At 32.8% G+C, this 23,311-nt stretch overlaps 4 protein-coding genes across 4 annotated transcripts in view; 3 read left to right on the forward strand and 1 right to left on the reverse strand.

Moving 5' to 3' along the window:
- The window catches only part of LOC106104078 (polyserase-2-like), a 9,646-nt gene extending 993 nt beyond the window's left edge, over window positions 1-8,653 (forward strand). The window contains exons 3-14 of the mRNA XM_013284017.1: window positions 187-349; window positions 657-862; window positions 2,558-2,763; window positions 3,618-3,675; window positions 3,797-3,911; window positions 4,588-4,723; window positions 5,207-5,273; window positions 5,565-5,727; window positions 6,079-6,284; window positions 7,359-7,564; window positions 7,799-7,856; window positions 8,061-8,653. Coding sequence (XP_013139471.1) covers window positions 187-349; window positions 657-862; window positions 2,558-2,763; window positions 3,618-3,675; window positions 3,797-3,911; window positions 4,588-4,723; window positions 5,207-5,273; window positions 5,565-5,727; window positions 6,079-6,284; window positions 7,359-7,564; window positions 7,799-7,856; window positions 8,061-8,182 — 1,706 coding nt within the window. The 3' untranslated portion in view covers window positions 8,183-8,653. The remainder of the gene's footprint in view (window positions 1-186; window positions 350-656; window positions 863-2,557; window positions 2,764-3,617; window positions 3,676-3,796; window positions 3,912-4,587; window positions 4,724-5,206; window positions 5,274-5,564; window positions 5,728-6,078; window positions 6,285-7,358; window positions 7,565-7,798; window positions 7,857-8,060) is intronic.
- A 43-nt stretch (window positions 8,654-8,696) lies between these two features.
- Window positions 8,697-11,919, reverse strand: LOC106104232 (acyl-CoA desaturase-like). Its single transcript, XM_013284209.1, has 6 exons — window positions 11,480-11,919; window positions 11,277-11,407; window positions 10,636-10,841; window positions 10,051-10,236; window positions 9,654-9,849; window positions 8,697-9,286 (listed from the first exon to the last, which is right to left on the reverse strand). The coding sequence occupies exons 1-6, from the start codon at window positions 11,712-11,714 to the stop codon at window positions 9,053-9,055; spliced, it is 1,188 nt and encodes a 395-aa protein (XP_013139663.1). The 5' UTR covers window positions 11,715-11,919; the 3' UTR covers window positions 8,697-9,052.
- Window positions 11,920-13,395: 1,476 nt separating this feature from the next.
- LOC106104079 (prostasin-like) lies at window positions 13,396-19,441 on the forward strand. The gene is made up of 11 exons (XM_013284018.1): window positions 13,396-13,573; window positions 14,197-14,402; window positions 14,787-14,989; window positions 15,750-15,816; window positions 16,081-16,125; window positions 17,417-17,588; window positions 17,926-18,134; window positions 18,209-18,402; window positions 18,745-18,802; window positions 18,990-19,034; window positions 19,365-19,441. Exons 1-11 carry the CDS (start codon window positions 13,491-13,493, stop codon window positions 19,439-19,441), a joined length of 1,359 nt encoding a protein of 452 aa, XP_013139472.1. The 5' UTR covers window positions 13,396-13,490.
- A 448-nt stretch (window positions 19,442-19,889) lies between these two features.
- LOC106104081 (tetraspanin-5) overlaps window positions 19,890-23,311 on the forward strand; it is a 6,101-nt gene continuing 2,679 nt past the window's right edge. The window contains exons 1-5 of the mRNA XM_013284019.1: window positions 19,890-20,356; window positions 20,884-21,004; window positions 21,537-21,610; window positions 22,091-22,165; window positions 22,278-22,436. Of these exons, the coding sequence (XP_013139473.1) occupies window positions 20,267-20,356; window positions 20,884-21,004; window positions 21,537-21,610; window positions 22,091-22,165; window positions 22,278-22,436 (519 nt within the window). The 5' untranslated portion in view covers window positions 19,890-20,266. The remainder of the gene's footprint in view (window positions 20,357-20,883; window positions 21,005-21,536; window positions 21,611-22,090; window positions 22,166-22,277; window positions 22,437-23,311) is intronic.

Raw genomic sequence — 23,311 nt, forward strand, 5'->3', positions numbered from 1 at the left:
CGACCACCGTCCGTAAAAAAAGGTAACTTAACTCACGATTGTATTCTCTGAGGTCATAATATATCACCGAGATGTTACGAACTGCCGCGAACTCTGTAACTCTTCCACTATTAAACTACTGATAAAAATTATTTAATCCATCGAGGGATGTTATAATAAGATAATGATCTACTTCTCTATTTCTAGGCTGTGGTGAACGTAACGAGGAGCCAAGAGTGGTCGGCGGCGCGGGGTCCAACGTAAATGCATTTCCTTGGATCGCTCGGCTAATTTACTACAAATCCTTCGGCTGTGGAGCTTCTCTCATCAATGATAAATACGTCGTGTCAGCAGCACATTGCGTTAAAGGGTATTTGAAAATCTATTCTGAAAGATAGACAAAGAGTAGGGTATTATAGTTTCAGTCTAAATAATATTCCCAAATCATATAGGTAATGAAGGCGCGCACATCTTTGTCTAAACTAAGGGATAACTGATTTGTAGCTCTTTGATTCCTATAACCATATGGAGGTGCACAACTACTAGGTTTTTAATTGTACAAATGAACTGTCAAATTTGCTGCAAAACAATCGTCAATCGCGTAACAATTGTACAATAGTTTAGTCAAAGTTGTGTGCCCGCTCTAAGTATAATTCTGATTCGATATATTTTTGCAGTTTCATGTGGTTCTTGTTCCGTGTAACATTCGGCGAGCATGACCGCTGTTTGTATGAGTCCCGGCCTGAGACTCGGTACATCGTGAAGATGCTTGTACACAACTTTACGTTAACAGACCTCACTAATGACATCTCCCTGCTGCAGCTCAATGAGCCTGTGAAGTACTCGCATGCTATCAGGCCAGTCTGCTTACCCACTGTTTCAAGTAAGTCTAGTGTTACACCATTGAACATTGTTAAGATAGAAAGAGACATCTATTGCTCTGAGAGTACGGCTGTTAGTTTATGGTTTCTATTAAATTAGGTGCTATTCTATTCTTTCAGGCGTCAGGTCATAGGCATGGGTAAAGATTTAAATTGATCTTGTTATAAAATGATTTTATTTAAAGTGATTATTATATCTTTTTAAATTTTTCCATTCGCTAGGAGGGGTTCATACTGCCACCTGGCCACGTCCATTCCGTCACGTACTTAGATCTGCACCATGATTTGTACAAGCCGCGTCATCACATTAAAGCCAGTTTAATTACGTTGAAAAGACCATCGATTATTTTTACCACAAAAAGACACTTAGTTATAATTTGAGTTTTCAAAACGTAAAACATTTAATTTAGTTGTAACTACAATACATTTGATATCTCATTGTTCCATTATTGTCAAACGACTTTATTACGGTCGAATTTATTTCATGGGCAATATTTTCCTTCGATCACTTTTCGGTATTGATACAAGACTATTAAGTCCTAATAAGAAAAACATAACACCTTATTTCGGTATTGGCTAAAGAAGTTTTATTAACAAAGTAAAATAGAGAACTAAAGATGCCATAAATGTTTGTCGCCGGACACTTCTAAAAATTATTTTAAAAACGAATGGAAAAAAAATTATAAGTTCCTACACATTAAGTATTATTAATAAATGTATTTTATAAGAAGATTTTAAATGATAATGACTACTTTATTACAATAACAAAGACGATAGAAAAGTAACGATAATAAGCATACAAGAGACGTAATTTTACGTTTAAAATAAAAGATTTTTTTAAAATTACATGTTTTCTGCATCGGTATTTAATGCCTTCTGCTGATTTAGACATAAAATTGTTTTTTACTGGACTTATTTGCTAATCAAAGTCTAAAATTAAAAATAAATAAACGACTTTTAAAATTTATTTGTTGTGAAATCTGATCTTTATTCATAAATTGGAAAAGGGTTCTGATTGCCTGTGATAAAGGTTAATGGACATTAACGACGCGTATTTTCCTTGTCAATTCACGCTTTTTAGCTTATCTTGCAAAAGTGCAACATTCCAACCATACCGAGGAACATAATCATACTAATATTATAAATGCGAAAGTTTAGATGGATGGATGGATAGATGTTAGAGTTTGTAGCCTCAACGGCTGAAAGTATCTGAATAAAATTTGGCATAGAAGAATGACATAGTCTTGAAGAACACATAGGCTACTTAGTTTTTTATTATTCCTCGTGGACGGAGTCGCAGGCGAAAGCTAGTATTATTATAACTATTATGTTATTTATATAAATATTATTGTTTCAAAGTAATTAACATTTAAATCGTGAGGTAATTTTGTGGTTAAAAGCGAAGCGATCCATTGAGCGGAAGTTAATAAATCACACACTCAGTTACTTTACATAAAACGGAAGAATATGTGAATAAAGAAAGAGTTTTTAGGTAAACGAATATGTAAGAAGTAAAATTTGTATCACTTTTCAAAAGTTCATATTTGTTTTTTGAGGTAAAGTTTTTATTCTAGACGATATATTTACTGAATATTGTAGCTATATCATTTACCACTGAGGTTAGAATATAATTTTAAAATAGTTATTAGTTCATTAAAGTTTAGTATTAGTAAATAATAATTCATTTTTTCTCACAGGTGATCTGTTCCACGGTACACTAGCGACAGTCGCGGGTTGGGGGGCAAAAGCTGAGACTGGCAACTGGTCTTGTACATTGCTGGAGGCGCAACTACCAGTACTCAGTAATGAGGAGTGTCGGAACACTAACTATAACGAGTCAAAGATCAGAGATGTTATGATGTGTGCCGGTTTCCCTGCTACCGCGCATAAGGACGCTTGTACCGTAAGTACAGTAATTTTATTAAAGTAGGTACAATTTTACTTCTTACTAATATTATAAATGCGAAAGTTTAGATGGATGGATGTTTATTAGTGTTAGTAGCCTAAACGGCTGACTGGATCTGGATGAAATTTGGCATAGACGTAAAGGATAATCTGGAAGAACACATAGGACACTCACTTTAGTTTTTTTTTTAATTTCACGCGAGCGGAGTCGCGGGCGAAAGCTAGTATACTATGTTTTGTATATCTTCACTAGCTCTTTACTAAGGCAGATTTAAAGTTAGTATTTATAAGTTAAGATGTCTAAATAATGCAAATAATTATACTTCATTTGAGTCATCTAAAAATGACATTTTAAGAATTATTTGAAAGCATTGCTACATATTAAAAATGGTACTTATTTAATTCCTGGCAAGATAAAATAAAAATACATTGATTGAATAATCAATTTTCGTTTATCAGCACCAAAATTTGTCTCAAATTATTTGTCTGGCTTTAACTTTGCATTTTATTCTATAAAAACAATAAACCAATAACTTCGATACGGTCGTTTTGTGTAACGATGTTAAATTTGTTTTAGAGCCCTATAAATCATTTGTGTATATTTAATTTGACACACGTTCAATGTAATTTAGGTACGCTTGTAAATATTAATTGGTACATCCGTAGTGTACCCAAAAAGTTGATGTACCAATTTTGATCTCAATGTTTTTGTGCGTTTCCAATTAAGAGTTTATGGAGATTTTTCTTCGTACCTAATAATTTAATTTCTGGTACGATTCAGAATTTAAAAAAAAACATGTTGCTTAACTAGTAAGTAGAAATGTTTAATTATATTATTTTTATACTACACAGGGTGACAGCGGTGGACCTTTGGTTGCGGAAAATGTGGAACACGCATACGAATTAATTGGTAAGGAATTGTAACATTTACTTAAATATTTTATTGATATCTGTATATTTCATAAACTATGACAGACGAAGATCATTTACACGATCTTAACTGAAATTATACTCGAGTTATTTAATTTCAGGTATCGTTTCGTGGGGTTACGGATGTGCAAGGAAAGGTTTCCCTGGAGTGTACACTAGAGTCAACAAATATTTAGACTGGATAAAAGATAACACTCAAGATGGATGCTATTGCGCGTACTAGTATAAAAAATAGAATAAACGCTTTCTTGAATCTCTCCGATTGGGTAACCTCTCTTAACAGTTATATTTGCATTAGACCTTTTATATCAAATTAAGTTTTAAACTAGATATTGTATCATATTATCCACTTTATTTTAATATCCAATTATAGTAAAAAATGCAATGTTATGACAATGGTAGATGGTCACATTTTTAACTGTATGAAAAATAAACCCTTACATAAGAAACATAACTTTTTTATTATGCGTTATGAATAAAATTTAATAGACGAATACCCTTCATAATATATGATCAGTAATCTTCAAAACATGTTAGTTAAGGTAATAAAGGTAAGCTGGCAAGACTTGATAGGTTTGGCTATACAATAACAGAGATGGAAACAGGGCTGTCAACTCTCAATAAAGTAAACTGTAGGCAAAAAATCTGACGACCGAGTGACGAGTGACACTTATCACCACTGGAATATTGTACAACGAAAAAAGGACAGTGACTTGTTACACACAACCCTATGTGAGCCGAAGAAATCTACGGGAATCCACAAATCAAAACTGTAGCTCGGATGTTCCATATGCAAACCCGAAGTGTCAACCCTAGTTGAAAGCCTATAGATAGATGTAGAGCCTAGACTTGCGGGTGCATCGTCCTCATTCCTGTTCTTAGGTTCCCGTTGAACCGCGACTAGTATTCACGTCTTAGATTCTCTATTCAGAATTTTAATATTCGAATTTCAAATGATATTGTTATGTTGGTATTTTAAAATGTGCAACGTTCCGATTGTTTTAGTTTTGTGTATTGCAATTTGTTTGGTAAGTTACTTCGAAATTAGATTTTCTTAATTTAACATTGTAATCTCATTGAAGATAAATTTTATTTATCTATTGAAGATTGAGTTAGACAAATAGTTTGTCGTAGTCGTAGATATTTAGATAATTGTTTTCAAATGAATTAATTTTGAGGTATTTTGATTGATTTATAAAATTACCTATTCATATAAGGAAACCTAGATAGAAATTAGCTGAACTGCAAATTATTACTTTTATTAGTCTAATTTAGTCTCAAATAAATACATAATATTGATATCATAAATTACAAAATACCGGATTTCTTTTTACAACAAAATTAATCCGGTATCTCATTATGTTTGGAGGAACAAAAATTTTAGTACCAACACGTTTTTATTTCTCTTTATATTGCAATAAGAATGAGAAATTTAGGTTCTAATTTATTAAGCGGTTCAGGTCGGGTATATCACGAACTGGTTTTAAAAAATAAGATGTTTTAATAAAAAGGTAAAAGGCGATGATCCAAGGGCAAGTGACGACGACCCATATGAAGAGAGATATGGCTGCAACTGTCGTAAGTAATTCTTTAATTAGTATTTAAAGTAAAGACGAAGATCCACAAGGAGTGATGTTGAATAGAATCATGATATCTACGGGTGAAAGGCTATTTTGACTTTTCTACCATATGTATTCAGAATTAGCGACTTTAAAATATGAAATAAATAATGAAGTATGCAGAATTATAGTAATTTTGATCTAGAACTAATCTAAAAATGAAAACTTTAAATGGCTCTCGTGAACATTTAATCTAATGGCGTTTAAAACCAATAGCCTTGCACCCATCGATGTATGTTATGTTTAAAAGGTTGTGGTGAGCGTAATGAAGCACCCCGTATCGTGGGAGGTGAGGAGACTAATGTGAACGAGTTCCCCTGGGTAGCACGACTGACTTACTTCAACAAGTTCTATTGCGGTGGTATGGTTATCAATGACAGATATGTACTTACTGCCGCACATTGTGTTAAAGGGTAAGTATTACGTCTTTTAAAGAGGTTTGATAACTTTTTTTTATAAATAACTGGCTGTTGTTCGCAACTTTGTCCGCGTGTAATTAAAAAAATATACAGCCTATGTTACTTATTGATGACATGGTTTTATGTGATGCAGGAATTTTCGAAATCGGTCCAGTAGTTTTTGAGTTATTTTAATGTATAAAAAATCCAAATATACAAATCTCTCTTCTTTTTAATATTAGTATAGATAAACTAACGCTGGAACACGATCTATTTGGTGTTTGTAGTAGTATTTTTATAGTAAAATCCAAAGTTAACTAGAAATTACATTTAACATTCTACAGTTCCAATAATATTTTCTTGCAGATTGATGTGGTTTATGATCAAAGTGACACTAGGAGAGCATAACCGGTGCAACGAGACGCATCGGCCGGAGACACGTTACGTCATAGAAGTGATCGCTCACAATTTCACGTACGTCACGTTCAAAGATGACATCGCGTTACTCCGATTATCAGATCGTCTGACTATCACTGATACAATCAAGCCTGTCTGTTTGCCGCATAATGATGGTGAGTACAAGTCAATGCAATTGTTTTTGTCTTTAACGTCATTTATCTACTCCTAGTAGAGCTCTTCTACCACATTCCTCAACATTGTATTTTTCAAAAGTATTAATAGAGAGTAAGTATAGAAAGGTGGATTCGATCACACGATATTATTTTTGTCTACCAGCATTCTAGATTATTCGCGTTTCTGCGTGACAAATCGATTTAAACTGGTATTAATTTATAAATGGAACTGGATTTAGTGTAATAAATAGGTTATGCTACTGTTCATGATTGAAATCTTATCTAAAACATGGAAAAAAACATCGGAATACTGAATAAATTAAGTTTTGTCATTAATTTAATTACGGTCTATATCTATATCTATAATATATACTTTTGCATTCTTTGATGGGTTTAATTTCTTGGTATTCTCTTGCTTGGTGAATATGTTGCAAGTGACTATTTTTTTTAAAATAAGGTAGCGAACAAGCAAGCGGCCACCTAAATCGGTCAAAATAGCGAGCCTACCGCTGCCCATTGGACATCCGCATTTGCTGATGTGTTGCCTACCCTTAATCGACGGATGAAACGCTCATGAAAATAATATTTCCTCTTTCTGTGGGTCTCCTCCAAATCCACTTTCCCTTCCCATATTTTCCTTATAAGAAAAGGGTGGGCAGGAAAAGGAACTAAAGTTAAGCTTCTGGCACGCACACTAATTCAAACGAAACGCGGAATTGCTCCCACTTCGCGGCTGTCTTCTGTTTCGTCATGATATTGCTTCATGCTTATTGCTAAAGCGAAGATGTTTGCTTCTACCACCGTTTAATTAGATGTTGTTGGGCAATATATGTTGATTCATTTTACTTATTAACATAATACATTTTAATACATGCTATTTATGTTAATTGTAATGTGACATGATAATCACCTCATTGTTCGTACTTAATTAGAATGTTATTTCATGCTAATGTTATTATTAGATTATTCTGAAATTCCGTGATGATGACGGTTTAAAGGAAATAATAAAAAATCAGCCATTTCATTTTTTACTTCATGGTGATAAGGTTGAAATGATAATAAAACCATTTTTAGGAAACAAATACGTAGGTGTCAAAGCTATAGCGGTTGGCTGGGGCTCTATAGGAGAACAGAAAAACCACTCCTGCTATCTTCTGGATGTAGAACTACCAGTGCTAAGCAACGAGGAGTGCAGGGACACCAAGTATGAGACGTCAATGATAGCTGACAGCATGCTTTGTGCAGGCTTCCCTGACAAGGGACAGAAGGATACGTGTCAGGTAATTTGGAAAGTAACATATTGAAACCTCAAAAAAAAAGAGTTACATCCTCTGATGGTTTGGTATTTGTACATTCCTCTTTTATTTTTGTGTAAACATATATTCAAAATGATGATTATGAATTGTTGAAGTTTTCGTACGTGAGTTTTTTTAAATAAATTCGATTAAAAGAAAGTTGTAGTTCCTCTGTCAAAAGGTAAGGTCTTATATAACAACTATTTTGTTTTTCTTTAGGGAGACAGCGGAGGCCCTCTATCGGCTGAGAGAGGAGATAAAAGATATGAACTGCTAGGTAAGACATATCTATTATTTTAATATTCCTAACAAGGAAATGTTCTAAGGACAATCATATTTCTATTCCGATAAATAAAGTACAGAATGAGCTAACTATTTATAAACCACATTAGTGTTATCTGAACTTGTAACCTTTTTCAAGCTTTCGTTTCCTAATATTTAAGGATTTCTTTTGGGTTTTGAAATACAATTTGATTTTCAGGCGTGGTGTCGTGGGGCATTGGCTGCGGCCGTGCGGGTTACCCCGGGGTGTACACCAGGGTTACTAAGTATCTGTACTGGATCAAGCATAACGCGCGTCAAGGATGCTTCTGTGCTGATTAAATATACATATGTAGTTGCCTAAGTTCAAATCATCTGATGAAAGGAGTAATATTTCTTAAGGAATAAAACATGTGCCTGTTTTCATGACTAGAGTCGTTACTTAGAGTTTCTGTTTTCGTTTTTCCTTTTCTGTTTTGTTTTCCTTTTCTGTTTTTTAGTGTTTCTGATACTAAATGTAAGAAAATATAAAAGTAAGCTTGATGGCCACTTAATAATTAAGGGCTGCAGTAACAATGAAACTATTGATTTCACACTTAAATATGTTGCGATGTTCCAGGGGTTTTTAGTTCAAGAATAATTTAAATAAGACTATTTTGTCATTTTTCTTATTTAGTTTATTTAAAACGTACAAAAATGCTAAGCAACTAAATTATTTATTTTAATTATATACGTAGTTTGATTTATCATATCAAACAAACTTTTGTTAACAATATACTTTGTTATTCAAATACATATTAATTAAATAAAAAGAATAAGACTTATTCATCAACTAATATTTGACCAAAAACCTTCCTAACTAATAATCATCTTAAAAAGAATAATCACAAGTTATCAAAATCTGAAATAAAACTGTTTTCTACAAATAGAATAATGGGAATGATAATGTTTTAAAACAAGTTTTGGTAATGAAAACTATAATTACAATATCGAAGATTAGTCGAATAAAGCTGTCTGTCCACTGAGAGAAACTTTGCTATTGGTTGTTTCAGTCAGAAATCATATAAAACCTACATAACTGTATAGTTAGAGTTAGCCCCTAAGTACTCGACGCGGACATATATTGTATTGCGAAAGCCATTTAGAGACTAAAATCTCAAACTTGCTGTGTACGAAGGGGTTTAGAGAGTAATATGCAAACTTAGCTAAAATTTAAGCTTTCGTAACATTTCTGTTCACATTTTTATTGTTCACATTTATAACATCCTTTTCATTAAATAGCGGCAATCCTTGATCATGTAAGTCGGCGCTGGGTGCATCATATTTAGTATTATAACTAGGGTTTAAAGGATGAAGTGGTCCGAAAGCTGTGACTCTTGCTCTAGCCTCGTCGTTACCAAGATCGTAGTGCGTACCATCTCCTGTACGCATTATCCTTTTTGCGACCTGAAATCAAGTGCTATTTGTATACTCTTGTTCTCCTGGTTTTACTTGTTCATTTATAATGATAGAAATATATCTGTTGCTCTTCGAGTAGTTTTTGGTAGTCAGATTTAACATTTTAATTCAAAAACAATTGATCTTTTAAACCTTTTCGAACTAAGACTATTACTAACATTATGATCGTTGCTACTCATGTAAGTGAGTTGTTACTTAATATTGTGGATAATAAGATAAAATTGCGCCTTAATCGCAAATAAGCATTAAGTTATAGACAAGTACAACTTAATAGGGACAAATTTTCTGTAACTCTCTAATTAGCAAAAATTTTATTGTAATTTTTTTAAAACCTAACAAAATTAGTGTAACTTACCATATCTGGAGACGCCGTCTTTAAGTTGTACGCTAGACCAATTTTTTCGAACCATCTTATTAGGGTTGCAGAGAAATTAAAATGCATCGAGAGTTCCGCAGCTTTGTAGTCCCATGGAAATGTGTGGTGGTAGTTGTGCCAGCCCTCGCCCAAGCTTAGCCACGACACAAACCAGGATTCTACAGGTTGAAGATTTCTGGAAAGCTTCCCTTGTATTAATATTAAGTTTTAAATATACTAACTGGCATAATTATTAAATTAGTATGGAACGCTACTTTGCGGTTCTGACTTTAAAACAAGACGGCCGAAGGACTGAAGAATATCAGATTCTTCAAAGTCAAGCATTAAAATCGAAGCTGACAGTCGGAAATAAAGTTAATCGATCAAGGAAACTTACTTATCATAAGGTCTTGTACCATAAAGATGAGCGGCACTATTCACAAGCCACGTTCCGTTTACTTGGAAAAGATACCGAAGGAAATAACAAACTAGAAGCGAGTTCAAGAAAGTCTCTCCAAAATACTGTATCGGTACCCACACGGGTATAAAAAGAGCGAAAATCACGTACAGAGGATAATAATACCTGAAACAAAGCAGTTAAAAATAAATCAACACTAGCCAATGTGTTCTTCCAGACTACCCTCTACATCTATACAAAATTTCATCGAAATCCGATCAACCGTTTAGGCTACAAACTCTAACAAACATTTATCCGTCTAAACTTTCGCATTTATAATATTAGTATGATAATATCATCAGGATAGTAACAGAACTTTGAAACCAAGTGGGAATTCGAAAACATTTTTATCCCTGCTGTTAAAGCGAACATAGATTATGTACGGAATTTCTTTGTTTAACGGACTCCTACCAAGAATAGTGCGTCTACTTTTTAACAGCAAGTATACTTACTTGGCTAATCAGTTTTTTTATGAATTCCAGTTACTTTATGAATCCAAATAATAATAAATTAAGGTAAACTTACTTCTTTTGGAACATCACCATCCAGTCAGCTTCTAGATCGCTCATATCGATCCTTTTCCCCAGTTCTTTCACATAGGGATGTTTCTTCGACATTAGCCATCCTACGTGAGAGAAGAAAAAGCCTCGCTTCGCGTTGTGTGGGTCACCATCAGTGTCAGAATATCGGTGATGCAGACGATGGTCTCTACACCAAATGTACATCGAATTCTGTGTAAAAAGTATATAAGCTTTTGTAATGTCGTTGTTGAACCATTTGCTTATCTAAGATTCCAGTTTCATACTTTTTCTAATAAAACTATATTAGTTTCAGGTTCTGAATTCTTTTAATAAAAGTGTATTTTTTTTTAAATAATGCAAGGTGGCAAACGAGCGAGCGGCCATCTAAATTCGCCAAAAAGCGAAGCAATCGCTGCGCACATACATGCGCAATTGCAAATGTGTTGGCTAACTTTAATCAACTGAGAAGGAGACGCACATAAAGAAGATACTACCTCGTCTCCTCCATTGTCAAATCCACTTCCCATTCCCATTCTTTCCATAGAAAGGGACTAGAATTTGGCCACCGTATTAAGTGTTTAAGATTAATTAATAACATGGGTACGTTTAGGTAGATACCTGGAAAAAAATTACGTAAAGATTTACCTGTCCAGCTGACGTTTGTAATGCCAGGAGAATAGCTCGCAAAAGAGGAGTAGCCGAAAATGATTTGTGCGCGTACAGTCTATGAGCGCCGATGGTGATACCTTCAGTTGTGACAAACGCAAGAAAAATAGCTGTAAACAAAACAAGACATGTTAAACCATAATTAACTCAAGTGTATAGAAGGAAGGCTTTAGAATTCTTACCCCATAAAAATGTTTTAAAGCCAACGCCTCCTGTTATTAACACGAATAAACCCCATAATGCTAATAGATGGAGAATCAAAAATCCTATAGCATTTTTCCACACTATTTCATGTTTATACGAGTAGTCGGTCCCGATAACTCTGGCTGGTGTATAATTATTTTTGATAATTGAATCTAATTTGGAATCAACATAAGGTATGTTAGTCTGTCCAGTTGACAAATCTTCAGCGGTCATCGCGACGGTAATTTCTGACTTACTGCTCCAAAAGAAATTAATTATACGCTTATAAAGCTGTTGATGTTCTATTAATGAATAATGTTCTTATTGTATTCAGATAGATTGCATAAAAAACTACACTTGAACTACAAGTTCAAATAACTAATTATAGATACATGTGTTTAATGTGTCAATATGTTGTCAGATATAGTCGTACGGTAGGCTTCCATTATTAAAACTCTTGAAAAATATCCCTCTTATTCATATAAAGAAAAAAACAAAAACCGTACCGGCTTGATCTCTATGACTGGAATAGCGCCATCTATTGACTGCGTTTTAAAAGAGACATTTAAAAATATAAATTAAAGTATACAAACTGAAAAATTATATCTGTAAAACTTTTATTGTTTCACCTCTCCTGATATGACATAGAAGAGTCTAGAAAAAAGAGGATATTATATACCTCTTCCTGTGCGTTCCCTTCTCTACCAAATCTATCTATGAAAGAGGTTTCATGTGTTACACACATCCTTGTCAGCGAAACGCAGAATTGTCTTCTGATCCACTATTCCTCTGTATTCTATGTGGTCGTGTTATTCTACCAGTTTTGGTTGTCAGTTGGTTAACTTAATATAGGAAAATAGCGTACCATTTTTACCTACCTTTTCCTATGAAAAACAGTTATAAAAGTAAGTGCGCAATGCAATTCCTAACATAAATTATGCTCGAGTGAGCTTCTAAATCAAATCTCGGTTTTAATTAACGTTACGCATGCGAATTATCAAGATATAGGTACTCAGTGGCGACTAACAATGTGTCTAACATATGTTTGTTTGTAAAAAATGTATGCAAATAAAATGAAAATAGCACTGCTTCTGTTTAATATCATCATCAAATATGTAATTGTTAACAACTTAATTTAATTAAAATTTCTTTGTAAATGTATATTGATTTTTTTATCTTTTGTTATAGTGTGCAGGAGAAAATATCAATTATTCATGCGGTAAGAAATTATTTCGTTTGTACAAGTTCAAGTCTCCGAACCTGATATACAAAGACCTTAAGCATTTGATACTCGTAGTATTTCATGACGCGAACGACGAAATAATACTTCGCCTTATCTTATAATGCCAGTCATATTGCGATAGAAAACCGTATTACAATTTTGAATTCCCTTTGTCCGATTTTAATAAGTCAATTGTTTTCTGGACAATTTAGAATTCACGTTAGTTGTCTAGAGATCTTATTATTCCTCTTTCTTAGTCATCATGCATTGTGATGGTACTTTTGAGTAATCAACCTTCACTGTTTTTCTCGTTCTATCTTTCAATTCATAAAATGAATAATGAACCTTTCTTACTCCTGCTAAGGTAAATTAACTATATTTTATTTTTCAAAACCTAGAAAGAATGCTAGCAATAAAATACTAACCAAAATATAAATGAATTAAAAATACTGCTACTACCAACAAATTAAACATCCAATACCATTGCTATTCTAATATGCCAGGAGTGAACATTTTAAACACACAACCCTAAAACGAACCTTTTTATTCTTGTCAAAACATAAATTATATGCATCATTTGACTGTAGTGGTCTAAATTTTACTTATATAACTTTATAATCTAATTCTAGATATTCTAGAAATCTCAAACTGTAAGGCGAAAACTTCGTAATGCTTCTAAAAATTTACTTGCATCATTTTACATAGAATGCGGTATCGCCGGTAAAAACCGTCGCATAGTAGGCGGGTCTGCAGTGCAACCACACCAGTATCCGTGGCTGGTGTCGCTAATGCTCGGACAGAAGCTGCATTGCGGGGGCGCCATCATCACCGACCTTCATATCCTGACAGCCGGACATTGTATTACCTTCGGGTGAGTTTTACATTATCATACGTCCCCACAGAGTTCGAAGCGCGTTAGCGAACAACAAATATGAACATACTAGCTGTTTCCGTGCGGCTTCATTCGCAAGAAATTATGAAAATTTTATTTTATTCTTTACATTTGTCAAATTATCAATAGCAAATTTCAAAATGACATGACATGACATGACAAACATTACCAATCTTTTTTCCTTGATGTTGGCAGCAACTTATGGTCTCTTTCCCACATTACGGATTTTACCCCCTAAGCTTAATGGCGTGAAAATATATATAATAGCTTAAAGCATGACGTAAGTGTAGGGCTTTTTATTAAACAAAGAATTATTTAAAAATATGCTGTAATTGCTGACATCTTAGGCAACAAACTAGTGTGTGTTTACGCTTTATTATAATAATATAGAAGTATAGATATAGTTTTAACCCTTGCAACTTTTATCTTACATTTCAGACCATAACAAGCTTTTGTAAAGATTGCTTTGAAACGATTGTATGGTAGTGTTTTAATTGTTTTTCAAGTTTTAGTAGTCCAAGAAATACAATTTTAACTAAAATAATAAAGTGAGATTCATTGTAATTTTTGGCTGACTTATGAGTTTCTGTTGTAATAACCAGGGTACATTTCCGAGATTTGACGGTTAACGTGGGGATGCACGACCGACTGAGTTCATCATTCTCCGTGTTCTCCGTGATAAAGGGTGAAAAACATCCTAACTTCAAGTCGAACGCGGTGAGAGATATAAACGACATCGCTGTTCTGACGCTGGACAAACGATTGAAGTTCTCTGATAAAGTGCAGCCGATCTGTTTGCCGAATGAAAGTAATTGTTCTATTATTTCTGGTTGATTAATTGCCAAATACTAAAACGAATCTTCGTAAGCTTCGTAAGCGCCGATTACAATTTGAGAGACGTCAAAGTTTATAAGGAATTTCCAGTTTAAGCGTACCTTTATTATTTAAGTCGTTACATATTTAAATGACGTTTCAGTATTCGACCGAGAATCTATTTAAAAGTAACAACAAATTATGTATTTCTAAGAATTACTTGTATCACGTAACTTGCGTACGTGTACGTTGACGTAACTTAATAAAAATATTTCATTTATGAGAGTGATGTATGATGTTTGATTCTAAGTGGGAACCAAATTAAATTCTTTGGCTGCCAAATCAAATTTAATTTGTTTCTAATTCATGTTTCATCTAGATATCGAATTCAGTGACATAGTGCTAACGGTAGCTGGATGGGGTAAAACTAGACAAGGTGCGTTGACCTCGTCGAGATATCTTCAAGAAACCAAAGTCAAACAAGTCGATTCAGACGAATGCACTAAATCAACTATATACAAAGATAACCTTGTCCCGGAGGCAATGATGTGTGCTTACAATCTTGGGAAGGATGCGTGTCAGGTACGTGTATTGTTAACATTTTATCTCGGCGGAATATAATGCTATCCCTTTTATTCTCATAAAGAAAACAAAGATAACAATAATTATACATGTGTTTATAATTAGAAATCCAAGTATTCATTACTAATTGTTGCAACTCAGAAGTAATGAATTAAGAACGATTTACTATCAAAGACAGCCATCTTTATTATCTGTCACATGCTCATTTCCTTTTTTTATTACAGTTAAATATTGTTAGTGGCGATTTAATTACGTTCAATTGTGTTTATGTATACTATATGAGTCATTTGTACATTATATGAGTTTAAATTGACTTCAAAAATAATACCATTAGTATTGTATTACACACCGTAGAAAAGCAACCGAAGATAATTGATTCGCGGCTATTAGGTCGTAATTAGGTGTTTAAATATTCAAGTCTTACATTTAATCGTAATATTAATTTATTTGTGGTTAAACATAGTTGCACAACCTTATTCTATGTATATATATAAAAGAAAGTCGTGTTAGTTATTTATAACTCAAGAACGACTTTACCGATATGGCTGAAAATTGTGTGAGGAGGTAGCTTAGAGCCAGGAGACGGACATATACTAATTATTCCGTTTATGGATGGATGTTTCTCTCTCTCGATTAAATTAAACATCTGAGCTAACTCAGATATTAAGGGTAGTCTGGAAGAATACATAGGTCATTTACTTTCGTTTTTTTAAATTAACTTTTTTGTTTAACAGCTAGTAACAAGTAATATTGATTTCAGGGAGATAGTGGAGGACCATTATTTTCAACTCATCCAGTTACTCACAATTCGAAATGGTACCAAGTCGGTAAATGTCAACTATTTAATTAAATTAATAAATAAAAAAGTCATTACGGAGTAAAGGAAATAATATACTTTAAACTATGGCATTGGGTTTAACTATGCATTAAAAGGGTAACCTACATTTTGATTCACAAATAACCGAATGACGAATTCGAACTCATGACGTATCGGTACTTTGTATACTCAACCATTAGGGTGCAAGGGGCTTAAATGTTAATTTAATGTTTTCTAAATATATTAATGAAAAATATAATATTTACATTTTCAGGAATAGTATCATGGGGTATAGATTGTGCTATGCCTGGTTACCCAGGTAAGTACTTGACTACTTAATCCTAACTTCTATTATAATTATTTTTTATAAGAATTTAACAAAGGTAGTTTTTCTAACCCCAATGAAAATAGGGACCTGTGTTACATAAAAATATACATGAGAGCATGTATATTTTTATGTACTGCTGAATGAGTGTTATGATTGATTTTGTATTTATCCTAAGGCTAATGTTTTTTACAAGCAGTTATATTATGATTTGTATATTCCAGGTGTCTACACGATTGTTTCAAAATATATTCCGTGGATCAAACAACAAACGACAGAAGGGGCGTACTGTAGATAGATTTAATATAGGCACAAATAAAATCGAAGTTTTGTAAAACAATTATATATAGAATACAATTTTGATTAAAATAACACTGTTATAAAAAATAAACTATAAAGTATAGACTTTTGTATTAATGTAATTTTACATTTTATTGATATATTCGAACGAATAGAAAATGTTATTTTATGCACATTTCTATAAACCAATATGCTTCAACAGTCGACTCGTACTTTCGATGTTTTTAAGTCTTTTTTACTATTTTTAAAATATCTAGATTAATAAATTTCGTTTCTTCCATCTTGATTGGTAAAATTATAGGTTAGGTTTACACAGATTAGAAATATTCGTATAATATTCGTACAATGCCGTATTAAATCTACAAGGACATTATCGCGTGCATAATTTCCGCACTGCAAAACCGTGTAAACCGTAAATAAGCATCAAGTGTCGTAAGCAGAAAGTAGTGCGGTGACCGTGCCTTGGACTGTTTCAAGTGTTTTAAAAAAATAATGTTTTATATTCTTATAGTTTTTACCACATTAACACATGTAAGTACGAACAAATGATATGCAGAATCAAATACTTGCCCCTTCTATAATAATTAAGTAAAATAGAGAGATTTTTTTTTAATTTTAGGTACAATTGCTATGGGGATTAGATTGTGGTAAGTTAAGATTGTTACTAGCTTCGTATTTCAACGAAATGGAACGTTCCTTCAATAAACATGCTTTCGTTACTGATAAGAAATCGATAAACTATATGATACAGCTGAAATAAAATAAGATGTTTTTCACCATTAGATTCACTAGAGTTTTTTGTTAAATCCATATTTTACTAAAAGAATAATTGCTCGGGAGAATTATGTCATGGATCAGCTTGTTTGCTTGTTTCTAAAATGACATGCTATTCGATGCAAGCCATGCATTACAATTAACGCTAACAACTGCCAGGTGAAAATTGAGTAACAATTAGTTTTTATAATAACATTTTTTAATTACACAGAATGCGGGAAGCCGTCGGATTCAGTTTTCTCTATGAGAATCGTGGGGGGCAGGAGAGCGGAGCCCCATTCATACCCATGGACTGTAGCCATCATAAACAACGGTCGCATGCACTGCGGGGGCGCACTGATCACTACTAAGCATATACTCAGCGCTGGACATTGTTTTAAATGGTAACCACTTGTACATACCTCCTGACTAACCTAGTCGTAGAGATTGCTTAGTGGCACTCGAATATTAAAATACAGTGCAATCCAAACTTTACGACGGCTTGCTATTTCACAAAAGACGTCATGAAGAATACAATTATAGATATGTCCCTCTCATAAAGTACTCACTCGTAAAAGCATATGAGGCATAAGCCCGTGTAAGCTTTCTTCCATGTGCAGTGAGAAAACCTAGCACCCATTTACGCAGCCATTCGCACATAGCAAATCACGAGCTGCCATAAATTTTGAATCTTACAATACCGTTATTCATAAATATTACTCGGAATAATAATAATTACAGGGACTCCATACGAGATATGATAGTTCTTATCGGTTTGGACAACATGGACGATTTGTCTACCGTTGAAAAACGTAACATATCGTCGGTGGTCATCCACGAGCAGTTTTCATCGACAGCTCTACGAGACGAAAATGATATAGCAATAGCTACTTTGAATGCTTCTGTACCATTTGGAGACACGATTGCACCAATATGCTTACCGAATCCAGGTATGTAATAACAATTAAATGAATTAACTTGTACAATAAAAGTTCAAGTGAGAACTAGCCTTCTTTCTCTTTAGGGCAAAGTTTCGGTGGTTACGTTGGCACTATAGTGGGCTGGGGACGAATAGGAGTTGATAAAACTTCATCAAGAGTTCTCATGAAGGCGTCACTAAAGATACTTTCTGACGAAGATTGTATGGCGTCTAAACTGGCAGACCATCTCAAGCCAATGATGATGTGTGCTTTTTCTAAAGGAAAAGACGGCTGTCAGGTGAGCTAGTTAGTATGTTAGCAGCTTAAATGTAATTCATCAACGTCGATTGGTGCGAACCTAACGGTCAATCTAACGTGTTTAGATTTTTAATTGCTTGAATACTTAAGAAATGAATCACGCGTCACAGGGTTCAGTCCCAGTAAGTTAGTATTTCAAACGCAATAACTAAATTAAATTCGCTTTAAAGAAGAATCCAGTTAGAACACTGCAGAAAGATATTTTGATTTGTACAGAATTTTGGTTTCTCAACTACTAAAAGAATTAAAATATCAAAATGAAAAAATCCTGATTTGACGAAAATCAACTAATGATTTGACGCTGTTTTATTTATTTCTTTAGGGGGATAGCGGAGGCCCGCTTTTGGTTTATGACACAAATGGAAGATATGTGCAAGCAGGTAAATATTTAAAAGGAATTTTGGTTAAGTTAAAATAACCAAATTCCTGATACTTGACGTAATATTAAGATATACAATTAAGTACAAAGCTCGCAGGGTTGTAAAACATTATCTACGTTAGGTATGGTTATTGGTGTCCAAAATCGTATGTGAAGTTCAAATTGCTTTGATGATCATTTCTACTCAGGTGTCGTTTCATGGGGAATTGGTTGTGCCGATCCGAGATATCCAGGTAATAAATAAATTAAAATCATTGAAATTAAAGTTCAGTTACAACGACTGCCCGTGTTGCCATAATTTGCATCTGCTTATCAAAGTTGTGAGATTATAGGAAAAAGATTTTTTTCTGACAGACTTCTTCCTCTTATTGTTAATACTTTTGATTTTTGGTCCCATTATATGTATAGTTCTATAGTAATGTTATAAAGAGGAAAGATTTGTATTTTTGTATGTATTGAAATACCATGGCCTATATTGAAATTGTTTTTTTTTTTATTCCACGCTGACGAAGTCACGGGCAACACTTAGTTTGTTTATATAATCAATGTTTTTACTTTTACAGGAGTGTATACTAAAGTTAGTTACTTCATTGATTGGATTCAGCGACATTTAACTAATGGAGAAATGTGTGAAAATTAAGTGAATTTTGTAAATAAAATACTGGAACTAATACCGTTTTTAATTTTATTTTTAAGGAATAATGTAAAGCATATTAATAATTAACTAATTATTACTAGGCTAAACCTCACAAAACTAAAGGGCACAGTTTCGGTCTTATCGAGGTCTATCTTTAGACATCAAACTTACATTGTTTCTTATCGATAAAAGGGCGTAGTTGAGTATGTATCTTTCATTTAATAATGGATGGAGATTGAAAAATCTAAAAAAAAAAGAAGTATGTATTTCTATACAATAATTGATGACAAGAGTTTTTGTTAATCTTACAGTGTAAAATTTCCTTACAATTAAATATTAAAACTTGATACCGCCATTTTTTCATATTTTGTTAAATCAAAAACTTGTCAAAAACGTGCATCTTGAAAATTGTGATGTGGCAACTTTATACTTTCATGCAGTAGTCTCCCAAGTATTGCCACACTCAATAAATCGGTGCAAAATGTCAAACTTTTTTGTGAGCTAAGTTAAAATTATAGTTAAAGAGAACTAAAAATACAGATTTTATGTTTGATATTGAGTCACCCTATTACGGTACATAACGCCATAGTGCTTCTACGTAACAAATAATATTATATCTGACAATGCTACGTATATTTCTTAGGTGATTGTGATTGGTTGTTGTTGGCTTGCTGGTGACAGTAGACTAGATTCCATCCAGTTGTTAGGTTTTTGTCCTACTTGTTATCAATCTTCGTAAATAATTCGACCTAATTCTAACAAATGTAGTTGTTCTCAGTGAAATCTTCATTTGTTTCGTTTAAATAGTTAAACTTAGTATGAATAAAGATGCCTGGAATAAGAAAATATCGACGTGATACCAGCGAAGTCAGCTGTTGTTTGAAATATGTTATATTTGGTGTTAATGTGCTATTCTGGGTAAGTTAAACATAATGATTTAGTTAACAGTAATGATATTACACATAGTTAAATACGTTTAAGAAGTTCTAACTTTGAAAAATATTAATGAGGTTGATGAACAAAGGTTTTAATTCAAGGCTTCCATGTGTGAACTATCTCTTTATTAGCTTTGTGAAGATTTGTTGCTATTATTATATTTTGTATTTCGGTATTTAAAAAGTAATTTTGATTCCAATGATACAAATAATTCGCATTTGTTTAAATTCATATCAGTTTCCAAAATAGAATTTAATTGACGTGAAAATTAACAGGATATCATACATGAATAAATCTATACTATGAAATGGTGATTTCAAAATTGATCAGAACACAATAAATAGTTTGTCTCAATAGAAATAAGAGAAAAAAGTCACAATAAAACACAAAGCATGTTAAAAAAAAAGACATTAATAATTACTTTAAGGTCATTTAAGCAATAAATTTTAGTCTCTTGGAATCTAATTTAATGGAAAAAATATTGACCATAAATTTCTGATATTTTTCAGTTTATGGGACTCATAGTATTAGCTGTTGGTATTTGGGCATGGATGGAAAAAGATACATTCAATAATCTATCTAGATTAACAAATATTGCACTGGACCCAGCATTTATATTAATATGTGTTGGTGAGTAATAATTTTATTTACAAATAATTTAAATCGCTAAGTCCATACTCTACAGTTCAAACTGATGTGGAAAGGCTACATTTTAAACTGTTTCTTCCTACATTTAAAAAACTGAGGGTGTAGTATTTCTCTATTATTTATCTTTTCTATTATTATTTTATACTAGATGTTGTTTGTGGCTTCGTCTGTCTTAAATTAAATAATAACAAAAATGCCTATGTTACTTACTGACAACATAGCTTTTAAATGGTGAAAGAATTTTTAAAATTGGTCTTGTAGTTTTTGAGTTTCAATACATACATAATTTCAGAAATACAGATCTTTCCGCTTTATAACATTAGTATAAAAGATAAAAACAAATGAACCATGGAAGTTAAATGTGGTTTGTTTGATTTTGCTTTTTTGTGTTTTCATAACAAAAGGAAACGTAATTTTAGTAACTTATATTTATATGTTATATTTTCTGTATTTATCATTTTAATAAAATAATTAAGGAAATATCTGTTTGATTAATACGTAACTCTATTTACAGGTACAATAACATTTATTATTGGCTTTACGGGTTGTGTTGGTGCCTTACGTGAGAACACTTGCCTTTTAGCTTGTGTAAGTATCATTGATAAAAAATTACTGTCAAAAACAAGTATATCATCATCATCAGCTCACTATACGTCCCCACCGAGGGGCTTGGAACCTACCCAAAGTTAGGGTGACTAAGCCATAGTCAACCATGCTGCACTGTGGGTTGGTTGACTTCACACATATCTTTGAATATCTTCGCCGATATATGCAGGTTGCATCATGATGTTTTCCTTCTCCATAAGAACGTCGGGTAAATTATGTAAATATGAAAATTCAAAAAATCACATTGGTACGGCGGCATTCGAACCCAAGACCTGTAAATTACAAGTCAAATGCTGAGCCACTAAGCCACCAAAGCTCGGAAACTAGTATATGAAAATGACCACTGCTTAGCATATAAAAGGAAGGAAAATATATAAAAGAATGCATATTTTTTATCCTGTTTCCTTCTTTTTGGCTCATTGGTAATAAATTTGAAATGTAATGTTTTTTTTTTATTTTCAGTATGCAGTATTTTTAGCATTATTGTTACTAGCTGAAATGACAACTGGAATTCTATTTTTCGTGTTTAAAGATTGGGTAAGCTAATTACTGTATTTACATATTTTTTGTATTAGAAATTATTGCTTATTGTTGTAATTCTAAAGAAAAATGGTTATTGTGGTTAATTGTTTTTTTTTATGTATTTCAGATCAAACAACAAGCTACAAGTGGGTTCCAATCATTTATAACACATTATAGAGAGGATCCTGACCAACAGAATTTAATTGACTGGATACAAGGAGAATGGGTATGGCATTTTATATTACTCGTTCATATTGAAATATATTATGACATCATAATTTCTCTTAATTAATGCAGGAATTAATACAAGATAAATGTTTAAAATATCATCAATAATTGAGATATTAAAATATAAAATCTTATTATATTACACGATTTTCTGGCTCTATCACGGACCAGACAAAATCTTTTTCCTTATAAATTGGGTAGAAACCATTAGTTACTAATGAGTGCTTTCTATCTCTGTATCAGAATTGATAAAGCCAATATTAAAACTACATGATCTTAAGTACAGGGAGAGTATAAATTTGTGCTTGCCTTTAGAAACTTGGCCCGGCCCTCGGTTTCTAAAATTAATATCTTTGTATTTGTCAATAACGTTTATACAGAATCATGATCTAAATTGAAGAATGGATGTATGTTAGAGTTTGTAGCCTTGGTGTAAAGATCATAAAGATCAGAGCACTTTTGTGGCGTGAAACAATCAAAATGTAGGTGTTGTTTTAAGTAGCCATGTATGAAGCCGAAAAATCAGCATATATAATAGTCAGTGGATAGAATGAAGTATGCAGATTTATAGTCATCTACGACTGGTCTGAAAATCTTTCAAATGAAATTATTATCATGATTTGCTATGAAATGGCTCTCTTGAACATTTAAGACAAATAGTCATACCAGTCGATATTTATGTATGTATGCATGTATGGTTTTTTTTTTATAGAGGGAAAAATGCTTTATAGCACTGTCAGACATGGGAGCTGCATGTATGGTGTGTCGGGCTCAGGCTCATTAGTATTCACCTAACCTAACATGAGTCCCGTTACCTGTATGTATGTATGAATGTATGTATATATGTATGTATGTATGTATGTATGTATGTATGTATGTATGTATGTATGTATGTATGTATGTATGTATGTATGTATGTATGTATGTATGTAT

Source organism: Papilio polytes, unplaced genomic scaffold (assembly GCF_000836215.1).
Source record: "Papilio polytes unplaced genomic scaffold, Ppol_1.0 DF823691.1, whole genome shotgun sequence".
NCBI lineage: Eukaryota > Metazoa > Arthropoda > Insecta > Lepidoptera > Papilionidae > Papilio > Papilio polytes.

Bases quoted from the DNA above. Each gene is read 5' to 3' on its own strand.
- LOC106104232 (XM_013284209.1), bottom strand. From the start codon at position 11,714: ATGACCGCTGAAGATTTGTCAACTGGACAGACTAACATACCTTATGTT. The intron at 10,842-11,276 runs GTAAATCTTTAC...CTTTTTACACAG, and splicing joins TACAAACGTCAGCTGGACAG to AATTCGATGTACATTTGGTG. The intron at 10,237-10,635 runs GTAAGTTTACCT...GCTTTGTTTCAG, and splicing joins ATGGTGATGTTCCAAAAGAA to GTATTATTATCCTCTGTACG.
- LOC106104079 (XM_013284018.1), top strand. From the start codon at position 13,491: ATGCTCGGACAGAAGCTGCATTGCGGGGGCGCCATCATCACCGACCTT. The intron at 13,574-14,196 runs GTGAGTTTTACA...TGTAATAACCAG, and splicing joins GGACATTGTATTACCTTCGG to GGTACATTTCCGAGATTTGA. The intron at 14,990-15,749 runs GTACGTGTATTG...TATTGATTTCAG, and splicing joins TTGGGAAGGATGCGTGTCAG to GGAGATAGTGGAGGACCATT.